Consider the following 12589-nt stretch of genomic DNA (forward strand, 5'->3'; position numbering starts at 1 on the left):
ACCACCAAAATTATTTAGGAACTAGGTGTAAGCCTAATTCCCTTTCAATCTCCCCCTTTTTGGTGATTGATGCCAACACAAACCAAAGCAAATATAGAAGTGCATAATTTGAACTAGTTTTCATAATGTAAGTGGAAAGGTTGCTTGGAATTGAGCCAATATAACTACTTACAAGATATGCATGGATTGTTTCTTTCTTATTTAACATTTTGGACCACGCTTGCACCACATGTTTTGTTTTTGCAAACTCTTTTGTAAATCTTTTTCAAAGTTCTTTTGCAAATGGTCAAAGGTAAATGAATAGGATTTTGCAAAGCATTTACAAGATTTAAAATTTTCTCCCCCTGTTTCAAATGCTTTTCCTTTGACTAAACAAAACTCCCCCTAAAGGAGATCCTCCTCTTAGTGTTCAAGAGGGTTTTGATATATCATTTTTGAAATACTACTTTCTCCCCTTCTTGAACTTAATAAGATATTAATTGAAAAATATTCTTAGAAAACACTAAGTTTTTGAAATTGGTGGTGGTGCGGTCCTTTTGCTTTGGGCTCATACTCTCTCCCCCTTTGGCATGAATCGCCAAAAACGGAATTATTAGAGCCCTCGAAGTAATGTCTTCCTCTTTAGTCATAAACAAATGAGTTAAGATTATACCAAAGATGAAGTCCTTTTGTTCTCTCCCCCAAAGATGGAGAGTGGCTTGGAGCGACGGCGAAGGATGGGTTGCGGAGTGGAAGCCTTTGTCTTCGCCGAAAAACTCCAATTCCCTTTCAATATACCTATGACTTGATTTGAAATAGACTTGGAAACACATTAGTCATAGCATATAAAAGAGATATGATCAAAAGTATATAAATGAGCTATGTGAGCAATCTAACAAAAGAAGTTGCGGTAATCAAGAATATTGAGCTCATGCCTAAGTTTGGTAAAAGTTTGTTCATCAAGTGGCTTGGTAAAGATATCGGCTAATTGATCTTTAGTATTAATGTAAGCAATCTCGATATCTCCCTTTTGTTGGTGATCCCTAAGAAAATGATACCGAATGGCTATGTGCTTAGTGCGGCTATGCTCGACGGGATTGTCAGCCATTTTGATTGCACTCTCATTATCACATAGCAAAGGGACTTTGGTTAATTTGTAACCGTAGTCCCGCAGGGTTTGCCTCATCCAAAGTAATTGTGCGCAACAATGGCCTGCGACAATGTACTCGGCTTCGGCGGTTGAAAGAGCGACCGAATTTTGCTTCTTTGAAGCCCAAGACACCAAGGATCTTCCCAAGAACTGGCAAGTCCCCGATGTGCTCTTTCTATTGATTTTGCACCCCGCCCAATCGGCATCCGAATAACCAATTAAATCAAATGTGGATCCCCGAGGGTACCAAAGCCCAAACTTAGGAGTATAAGCCAAATATCTCAAGATTCGTTTTACGGCCGTAAGGTGGGATTCCTTAGGGTCGGATTGGAATCTTGCACACATGCAAACGGAAAGCATAATGTTCGGTCGAGATGCACACAAATAAAGCAATGAACCAATCATCGACCGGTATACTTTTTGATCCACGGACTTACCTCCCGTGTCGAGGTCGAGATGCCCATTAGTTCCCATTGGTGTTTTGATGGACTTGGCATCCTTCATTCCAAACTTGCTTAGGATGTCTTGAGTATACTTGGTTTGGCTAATGAAGGTGCCCTCTTGGAGTTGCTTCACTTGAAATCCTAAGAAATACTTCAACTCCCCCATCATAGACATCTCGAATTTCTGTGTCATGATCCTACTAAATTCCTCACAAGTAGATTCGTTAGTAGACCCAAATATGATATCATCAACATAAATTTGACATACAAACAAATCATTGTCAAGAGTTTTAGTGAATAGAGTAGGATCGGCCTTGCCGACTTTGAAGCCATTAGCGATAAGGAAATCTCTAAGGCATTCATACCATGCTCTTGGGGCTTGCTTGAGCCCATAAAGCGCCTTAGAGAGTTTATAGACATGGTTAGGGTACTTACTATCTTCAAAGCCGGGAGGTTGCTCAACATAGACCTCTTCCTTGATTGGTCCATTGAGGAAAGCACTTTTCACGTCCATTTGATAAAGCTTAAAGCCATGGTAAGTAGCATAGGCTAATAATATGCGAATTGACTCAAGCCTAGATACGGGTGCATAGGTTTCACCGAAATCCAAACCTTCGACTTGGGAGTATCCTTTGGCCACAAGTCGAGCTTTGTTCCTTGTCACCACACCATGCTCATCTTGCTTGTTGCGGAAGACCCATTTGGTTCCTACAACATTTTGGTTAGGACGTGGAACTAAGTGCCATACCTCGTTCCTTGTGAAATTGTTGAGCTCCTCTTGCATCGCTACCACCCAATCCGAATCTTGTAGTGCTTCCTCTACCCTGTGTGGCTCAATAGAGGAAACAAACGAGTAATGCTCACAAAAATGTGCAACACGAGATCTAGTAGTTACCCCCTTATGAATGTCGCCGAGAATGGTGTCGACGGGGTGATCTCGTTGGATTGCTTGGTGGACTCTTGGGTGTGGCGGCCTTGGTTGTTCGTCCTCCTTGTCTTCATCATCTGCATCTCCCCCTTGATCGTTGTCGTCATCTTGAGGTGGCTCATCCTTTTGATCCTCTCCTTCATCAACTTGAGCCTCGTCCTCATCATGGGTTGGTGGAGATGCTTGCGTGGAGGAGGATGGTTGATCTTGTGCATTTGGAGGCTCCTTAGATTCCTTAGGACACACATCCCCAATGGACATGTTCCTTAGCGCGATGCACGGAGCCTCTTCAATACCTATCTCATCAAGATCAACTTGCTCTACTTGAGAACCGTTAGTCTCATCAAACACAACGTCACATGAGACTTCAACTAGTCCAGTGGACTTGTTAAAGACTCTATATGCCCTTGTGTTTGAGTCATAACCAAGTAAAAAGCCTTCTACAGTCTTAGGAGCAAATTTAGATTTTCTACCTCTTTTAACAAGAATAAAACATTTGCTACCAAAGACTCTAAAATATGAAATATTGGGCTTTTTACCGGTTAGGAGTTCATATGATGTCTTCTTGAGGATTCGGTGAAGATATAACCGGTTGATGGCGTAGCAAGCGGTGTTGACCGCCTCGGCCCAAAACCGATCCGAAGTCTTGTACTCATCAAGCATGGTCCTTGCCATGTCCAATAGAGTTCGATTCTTCCTCTCCACTACACCATTTTGTTGAGGGGTGTAGGGAGAAGAGAACTCATGCTTGATGCCCTCCTCCTCAAGAAAACCTTCAATTTGAGAGTTCTTGAACTCCGTCCCGTTGTCGCTTCTTATTTTCTTGATCCTTAAGCAGAACTCATTTTGAGCCTGTCTCAAGAATCCTTTTAAGGTCTCTTGGGTTTGAGATTTTTCCTGTAAAAAGAATACCCAAGTGAAGCGAGAATAATCATCCACAATAACTAGACAGTACTTACTCCCGCCGATGCTTATGTAAGCAATCGGGCCGAATAGATCCATGTGTAGGAGCTCCAGTGGCCTGTCGGTCGTCATGATGTTCTTGTGTGGATGATGAGCTCCAACTTGCTTCCCTGCCTGGCATGCGCTACAAATCCTGTCTTTCTCAAAATGAACATTTGTTAATCCTAAAATGTGTTCTCCCTTTAGAAGCTTATGAAGATTCTTCATTCCAACATGGGCTAGTCGGCGGTGCCAGAGCCAACCCATGTTAGTCTTAGCAATTAAGCAAGTGTCGAGTTCAGCTCTATCAAAATCTACTAAGTATAGCTGACCCTCTAACACTTCCTTAAATGCTATTGAATCATCACTTCTTCTAAAGACAGTGACACCTACATCAGTGAATAGACAGTTGTAGCCCATTTGACATAATTGTGAAACAGAAAGCAAATTGTAATCTAATGAATTAACAAGAAAAACATTGGAAATAGTATGGTCAGGTGATATAGCAATTTTACCCAATCCTTTGACCAAACCTTGATTTCCATCCCCGAATGTGATAGCTCGTTGGGGATCTTGGTTTTTCTCATATGAGGAGAACATCTTTTTCTCCCCAGTCATGTGGTTTGTGCACCCGCTGTCGAGTATCCAACTTGAGCCCCCGGATGCATAAACCTACAAAACAATTTTAGTTCTTGACTTTAGGTACCCAAACGGTTTTGGGTCCTTTGGCATTAGACACAAGAACTTTGGGTACCCAAACACAAGTCTTGGAACCCTTGTGTTTGTCCCCAACAAACTTGGCAACTACTTTGCCGGATTTGTTAGTAAGCACATAAGAAGCATCAAAAGTTTTAAATGAAATGGCATGATCATTTGATGCATTAGGAGTTTTCTTTCTAGGCAACTTGGCACGGGTTGGTTGCCTAGAGCTAGATGTCTCACCCTTATACATAAAGGCATGATTAGGGCCAGAGTGAGACTTCCTAGAATGAATTTTCCTAATTTTGCTCTCAGGATAGCCGGCAGGGTACAAAATGTAGCCCTCGTTATCCTGAGGCATGGGAGCCTTGCCCTTAACAAAGTTAGACAAGTTCTTAGGAGGGACATTAATTTTGACATTGTCTCCCCTTTGGAAGCCAATGCCATCCTTAATGCCAGGGCGTCTCCCATTATAAAGCATGCTACGAGCAAATTTAAATTTCTCATTTTCTAAGTTGTGCTCGGCAATTTTAGCATCTAGTTTTGCTATATGATCATTTTGTTGTTTAATTAAGGCCATATGATCATTAATAGCATTAACATCAACATCTCTACATCTAGTACAAATAGATACATGCTCAACAATAGATGTAGAGGGTTTGCAAGAACTAAGTTCAACAATCTTAGCATGAAGAATATCATTTTTATCTCTAAGATCGGAAACTGTAACTTTGCAAACATCATAATCTTTAGCCTTAGCAATTAAATTCGTATTTTCTACTCTAAGGCTAGCAAGAGAAACATTCAATTCTTCAATCTTAGCAAGCAAATCATCATTATTATCTTTAGGATTGGAAGTTGAAACAATGCAAACATGAGAATCAACCTTAGCATTTAAACTAGCATTTTCATTCCTAAGGTTGTCAATCATCTCATGGCAAGTGCTTAGCTCACTAGATAATTTTTCACATTTTTCTACTTCTAGAGCATAAGCCTTTTTAACCTTAACATGTTTCTTGTTTTCTTTAATTAGACAATCCTCTTGGGAGTCCAAAAGGTCATCCTTTTCATGAATAGCACTAATCAATTCATTTAATTTTTCTTTTTGCTCCATGTTAAGATTGGCAAAGAGAACACGCAAATTATCCTCCTCATCACTATTATTATCATCACTAGAAGACTCATATTTAGTGGAGGAGTTAGATTTAACCTTCTTTCGTTTGCCGTCCTTTGCCATGAGGCACTTGTGGCCGACGTTGGGGAAGAGAAGTCCCTTGGTGATGGCAATGTTGGCGGCGTCCTCGTCGTCGGAGGAGTCGCTTGAGCTTTCGTCGGAATCCCACTCTCGACAAACATGGGCATCACCGCCCTTCTTCTTGTAGTACTTCTTTTTCTCCTTTCTTCTCCCCTTCTTGTCGTCGCCTCGGTCACTGTCACTTGATATAGGACATTTAGCAATAAAATGACCGGGCTTACCACATTTGTAGCAAACCTTCTTGGAGCGGGACTTGTAGTCTTTCCCCCTCCTTTGTTTGAGGATTTGGCGGAAGCTCTTGATGACGAGCGTCATCTCCTCATTGTCAAGCTTGGAGGCGTCGATTGGTTGTCTACTTGGTGTAGACTCCTCCTTCTTTTCTTCCGTCGCCTTGAATGCGACGGGTTGAGCTTCGGATGTAGATGGATCATCAAGCTCGTTGATCTTCCTTGAGCCTTCGATCATGCACTCAAAACTTACAAAATGCCCGATTACTTCCTCGGGGGTCATTTTAGTATATCTAGGATTACCACGAATTAATTGAACTTGAGTGGGGTTAAGGAAAATGAGAGATCTTAGAATAACCTTAACCATTTCGTGGTCATCCCACTTGACGCTCCCGAGGTTGCGCACTTGGTTCACCAAAGTCTTGAGCCGGTTGTACATGTGTTGTGGCTCTTCCCCTTTGCGAAGTCGGAACCGACCGAGCTCCCCCTCGATCGTTTCTCGCTTGGTGATCTTTGTGAGCTCATCTCCCTCGTGCGCGGTTTTGAGCACATCCCAAACCTCCTTTGCACTCTTCAACCCTTGAACTTTGTTATACTCCTCTCTACTTAAAGAGGCGAGGAGTATTGTTGTCGCTTGAGAGTTGAAGTGCTCGATTTGGGCCACCTCATCCTCATCATAATTCTTGTCCCCTACGGATGGTACCTATGCACCAAACTCAACAACATCCCATATACTTTTGTGGAGTGAGGTTAGATGAAATCGCATTAAATAACTCCACCTAGCATAATCTTCACCATCAAAAGTTGATGGTTTGCCTAATGGGACGGAAAGTAAAGGTGCATGTTTAGAAATGCGAGGATAGTGTAGGGGGATCTTACTAAACTTCTTACGCTCTTGACGTTTAGAAGTTACGGAGGGTGCATCGGAGTCGGAGGTTGATGTTGATGAAGTGTCGGTCTCGTAGTAGACCACCTTCCTCATCCTCTTTTGCTTGTCCCCACTCCGACGCGGCTTGTGGGAAGAAGATTTTTCCTTCTTCTCTTTGTGGTGAGAAGAAGATTTCTTCTCCTTCCCTTTGTTGGAGGAGATCTTCTTCTTCTCCTTCCTCTTGGTGCGGGACTCTTCCGATGAAGTGCTCCCGTGGCTTGTAGTGGGCTTTTCGCCGGTCTCCATCTCCTTCTTGGCGTGATCTCCCGACATCACTTCGAGCGGTTAGGCTCTAATGAAGCACCGGGTTCTGATACCAATTGAAAGTCGCCTAGAGGGGGGTGAATAGGGCGAAACTGAAATTTACAAATATAAACACAACTACAAGCCGGGTTATCGTTAGAAATATAAACGAGTCCGCGAGAGAGGGAGCAAAACAAATCGCAAGCAAATGAAGAGTGTGACACGCGGATTTGTTTTACCGAGGTTCGGTTTTTGCAAACCTACTCCCCGTTGAGGAGGCCACAAAGGCCGGGTCTCTTTCAACCCTTCCCTCTCTCAATCGGTCCCTTGGACCGAGTGAGCTTCTCTTCTCAAATCACTTGGGAATCAAACTTCCCGCAAGGGCCACCACACAATTGGTGCCTCTTGCCTCAATTACAAGTGAGTGTTTGATCACAAAAAGGAATCAAGAAAGAAGGAAGCAATCCAAGCGCAAGAGCTCGAAAGAACACAAGCAAATCTCTCTCTCTAGTCACTAGGGCGTTGTGTGGAATATGGAGAGGATTTGATCTCTTTGGTGTGTCTAGAATTGAATGCTAGAGCTCTTGTAGTAGTTGGGAAGTAGAGAACTTGGATGCAATGAATGGTGGGGTGGTTGGGGTATTTATAGCCCCAACCACCAAACTTGACCGTTGGCTGGGCAGTCTGTTCGATGGCGCACCGGACAGTCCGGTGCACACCGGACAGTCCGGTGCCCCCGCCACGTCACCAGTGCCGTTGGAAATCGACCGTTGGAGTTCTGACTTCTGGGCCCGCCTTGATGTCCGGTGGCGCACCGGACAGGTACTGTAGAGTGTCCGGTGCGCCAGCATGGGCGTGCCTGATCTCTGCGCGCGCTGGCGCGCAATAAATGCGCCGCAGGTAGCCGTTGGCGCCTGAAGTAGCCGTTGCCCCGCAGATGCACCGGACAGTCCGGTGCACATCGGACAGTCCGGTGAATTATAGCGGAGCGGCTGGAGTGAAAACCCGAGGCTGGCGAGTTCCTAAGGACGACCTCCCTTGGAGCACCGGACACTGTCCGGTGTGCCAGACCAGAGGTGCCTTCGGTTACCTCTTTGCTCTTTTGTTGAACCCAACCCTTGGTCTTTTTATTGGCTAAGTGTGAACCTTTAGCACCTGTATAACTTATACACTAGAGCAAACTAGTTAGTCCAAAGATTTGTGTTGGGCAATTCAACCACCAAAATTATTTAGGAACTAGGTGTAAGCCTAATTCCCTTTCAAGGAGGACATCAGAGACAGTGGCGGATGCGGTGAGCGCAGGGTGAATCGTGAGCGGGGAGGACGGGGTTGGAGAGCACGGTATCGCTGTTCACGGCTATAGTCGACCGGATGGTGAAGGATCCGGGCGGTGGTAGACTAGGTGTGGCCTGCAGTGGAGACGGGGAGGAGCTCCTTCACTGTTGTGCTGACGAGCGCTCCCCTGCGTGGTAAACCCTAATCGACTCACACTTCTTGCAAAACATATCGTAACACGGCATAAGAGGTCAATAATTGAACTGCTCACACGTATCATTGCGTCCTATCAGCTTAAGAAACTGCTCTGCGGACAAGACGACATACACATCCATTGGGTACCAAGTCTGGGTTTTCTGGAAAACTCCAAACCAAATAATATCAGCAAGTTGGCTGGTCAAACCTTAGTCAACCAGGACTCTATTGGTTGAACTCATCCGACTACTTCAGCAAACCTTGGCTAGACACGACCCAGCCAGATAGGTCTCAGTCGACTAAGCTTTAGCCGGCCAAACCTCCCTCAAGCTAAATTTAGTCGGCTAGATGTCGTTTAGCAAAAAACTCGACTTACTCACAACCAGGCCAATAAAATGATCCTCTGAAGAAAAGATATCGGGAACCATTGAGTAGATTGTTGCTCAACTCAACTCAAAGCTCGGGGGCTACACCCATTGGGTGCACCGATAACATGGGAAAAGAAGTTACACTTAAAGACAATCAAATAACATAGTTCATTCTTGGTGTCTCGAGCCTATTATCCTCGAAAATTCGCTTGAGCCTTGGGGGATTTTGGGAGATAGATGTCCCATGGGCCACTAAGGCATAGATACATTCCATGGGCCACCAAAGAGGCCCCTGATAAGTCACCCAATATAGCGCATAGTGGGCCTCGCTCGGGTGGGACAAATAATAACCGAAGTGACGACGTGGGGAATAGCTGAAAATATCGAAGAATATTGCACGTGTATACCGATGGTGCATGTGTCCTGCAGGGGGGTCACGCTGCGTGTCCGCAGAGGGATCACCTAAACTCTAAAGACGCGTCCTGAGCACAGCCGAGCATCGGATCACTCAGATGATAACTTGGAGAAGGAAACCAAGCACCGAAAGAATAGGCATACTTGTAGCAACAGAAAGTAGACTCAATTGGACTCAATGATCTATAAAGGGATGTCTCTTCAGTCAGCTATATAAGGCTGCAGAAGTACCCCTACAAAAAAGAGAGAGCACTCCATAGATTGATAGGCAACTTCATCTTCCACCTCCCACAATCACATGTAATCTGGGAACTCAGAGCAATCCAATACTCAACACTACAGGACGTATGGTATTACGCACTTGCGTAACCGAACCCGTATAAATACCTCATGTTCCAACGTGTCCCTGCACGTATCATCGAGCAGCGATCGACATCGCCGTCCTCCCAAAAGCTCTACGTGGGTTACCACGTACTGCGTCGTCGGGACTAAACACCGAAACTGTTCGTACAAGGAACAAAGTCCTGTTAGAACTCAAGGAAGACGGTTCTAACGATCGGATTCGAAATCAGCATATGGATAAAATTCCTTTTTGAATTTTTTAGAAAAGAGTTTAAATCCAAATCCAATTTTTAGGTGTGAATTTAAATTCACACAGGTAAAAATAATGCTCCAGCATGCAGCGCATAAACAAAATATTTATTTTAAGAAAAATATTATTTGAAATGTTTGATCCATATAAATGTCCTCTAATTCAAATAAATATGGGAGATAATTTTATTTAAATTTCAAATTAGAATTTTGGAACAGCAAATCATACATGAATACATTACTAGCTCACACTTTGTTTTTAATTACTTAGTACACTCTATGCGATAGAACCAGCCATTCATGAATATGACGCCCTTGTCCTTGCCACAACCGCCGAGGTGGCCGAGGGATGGGTGGTGACTGGGGGAGGGGAGGGGATGAGAGGTGGCGATGGGGGTAGGGGCGGCACGTAGATTGGTGTCATGAGGGGGGTAAGCGGGAGACGGCGGCGTCGAGGACAAGGGCGGGGTGCGGCATCAAGGCCGAGAAGCACGGGCCACGCAGGAGGACATCAAAGACAGTGGCGGATGCGGTGAGCGCAGGGTGAATCGTGAGCGGGGAGGACAGGGTTGGAGAGCACGGTATCGCTGTGCACGGCTATAGTTGATGCTTAATAGGTAGTAGAGATTTAGTTAATTATATATAAAAGTGGAGCTTTAATTTAAGATTTGGTGTGGTATATAGTGAACAGAAAAATTATTTGTTTTTTTTAAAAAAAATATAGAATTAATCGTGTTATTATTTGTAATAAAGTAGAGAACGTAATGATTAGTGTAGAAAACATAACAATGAAAATTTTATGATGTTTTTTTAATCTTGAATACGATGTCTTTTGTGGCCTCGTAGAATTTTGAAAACAAATTAAACTATACATAAAAATCAGGTTTTAGAAGCAAGGGACCGAACAAGGTGAGGGAATACATTTCGGTATTGGCATCTTAATTATAAAGATTAATATTGACGCTACCGAAATCAAGAGTAGGATGATTTCCTAGTGGTTGTTTTGAGTTTTAACGTCTAAAAGAAATAAAGAAACAGAAATACATATGCATATGCATGGTTTGTTTTGACGTCTAAAACAAATTTACAAAGTTTGTAAAAGAAAACAAACAGAAATCATCCATCGTCTGTAAAAGAAAACAAACAGAAATCCATCGTTTGTAAAAGAAAACAAACAGAAATACACTGCACGCAGCCTATCACAAACAGAAATCCATACCATTTCGAGATTTATCTCCTATATATCTAGTAGATCGATCTGTTTCACAGTTCAAAATTCTGCTGTCAGACTTATCTCGTAAAGGTGTATATAAACACCTACCTAGCTACCTGCCTGTCCGCGTGCAGTGCAGAACTTACGTAGACACAAGAAGCTAGCCATCATCGTCCCCCACCCGCGGCGACAGAACGTACGCGCTAGGCGCTAGCCGATCCACCATCACCACCTGGAGATCGGAGATCGGTGGCATATGGCCGCCGACGATCACGTCTTCCGGGCCACCAACGAGGCGTCCGTCGCCCTCCTGCGCGGCCTCCGCGCCGGAACCGTCGACAAAGCCTTCATCCACAACGTGGACGTGTACACCGCTGCTCCTGAGGAGCTGGTCGCCGGCCTGGAGCCGGTGCCGGGCACCGACGTGACGGAGGACGGGTACAACAGGCAGTGGTACCTATACTGTCCGAAACGATACAAGAACGGCGTGGGAAGGGCCAGCGGGCACAGGCTGCGCGCGGTGGAGACCGCCGGGACGTGCTGGCACTCGGAGACTGGCCCGAAGCCCGTGGAGGGCTTGCCCGGCGCCACGTTCTGCAGCTTATCCTACGGCCGCAAGGAGAAGGAGGACGAGGGGACGTCGGGTCGGCATCGCCATCGCTTCGACAGGATGGGATGGCACATGACCGAGTACGACGACACCCAGGGCGGCGGCGGCGACCACGTGCTGTGCAAGGTGCACCGTTCGTCCTCGTCTCTGGCCAAGAAGAAATGCAATTCCAAGAGGACGGCGACAGGCGATCACCCCGAGGCGCCGCCAACCAAGGTGATCCGCGACGTGCAGGTGCAGCAGATGCAGGACCCCGCCGGCGCCATCTTCACCGGTGCTACTGCTTACCCGACGATGGATGATCCCCGGATGGTCGGAGGCGAGTTGGGCAAGTCCAACGTCGACTACTTGCTCAACATCAACAATGTCGATGGGGAGCAGCAGCAGCAGCAACAGCCATGCGCTGAGCCGAGCAGCGACGTGCAGGTGCAGGTGGACCCCGCCGCCACCTTGATGCCCAGCTATGTTCATGGTCATCAACAAGGCGGGGATCCCCTGATGGCCGGAGGCAAGGAGGAACAGAGTCGACGCGTTGAGTCACCAGAGGCGGAGCTCGACTACTTCGACGACTGTCTCAACAATGTCGATTGGAAAGGTTTCCTAGAGATACTGGGAGACAATGAGGAGCAGGGGTTACCGCTGCAGCAGCAACCATGCATTGAACCGGCCGAGCAGAGCAGCGACGTGCAGGTGCAGGTGGATCCTGCCGCCACCTTGATGCCCTGCTATGTTCATGGTCATGAACAAGGCGGGGATCCCCTGATGGCCGGAGGCGAGGAGGAACAGAGTCGACGCATTGAGTCAGCAGTGGCGGAGCTCGACTACTTCGACGACTGGCTCAACAATGTCTATCGGAAAGGTTTCCTAGAGATACTGAGAGACTATGAGGAGCAGGGGTTGCCGCTGCAGCAGCAGCCATGCGTTGAACCGGTCGAGCAGAGCAGCGACGTGCAGGTGCAGGTGGTCCCCGCCGCCACCTTGATGCTGGGAGACCATGAGGAGCAGGGGCTGCCGCAGCAGCAGCAACCATGCGCTGAGCCGGCGGCCGAGCAGAGCCAGAGCAGCAGAACCGTGCCGTCCGTTTAAAAATCTGCTGATTGTAAACACTTGACAGGGAGATTCACAGTAT

General features: G+C 45.9%; 1 protein-coding gene across 1 annotated transcript; it reads right to left on the reverse strand.

Annotated features, from left to right (window-relative positions):
- Window positions 1-10685: 10685 nt before the first annotated feature.
- LOC100384415 (uncharacterized) lies at window positions 10686-12018 on the reverse strand. The gene has a single exon (NM_001176955.1). It carries the CDS (start codon window positions 11935-11937, stop codon window positions 11452-11454), a length of 486 nt encoding a protein of 161 aa, NP_001170426.1. The 5' UTR covers window positions 11938-12018; the 3' UTR covers window positions 10686-11451.
- Window positions 12019-12589: the final 571 nt, after the last annotated feature.

The sequence above is a fragment of the Zea mays genome, chromosome 1 (genome assembly GCF_902167145.1).
Source record: "Zea mays cultivar B73 chromosome 1, Zm-B73-REFERENCE-NAM-5.0, whole genome shotgun sequence".
NCBI classification, from domain to species: Eukaryota; Viridiplantae; Streptophyta; class Magnoliopsida; order Poales; family Poaceae; genus Zea; species Zea mays.

Coding starts and splice junctions, on each gene's coding strand:
- LOC100384415 (NM_001176955.1), bottom strand. CDS start 11,937: ATGACCATGAACATAGCTGGGCATCAAGGTGGCGGCGGGGTCCACCTG.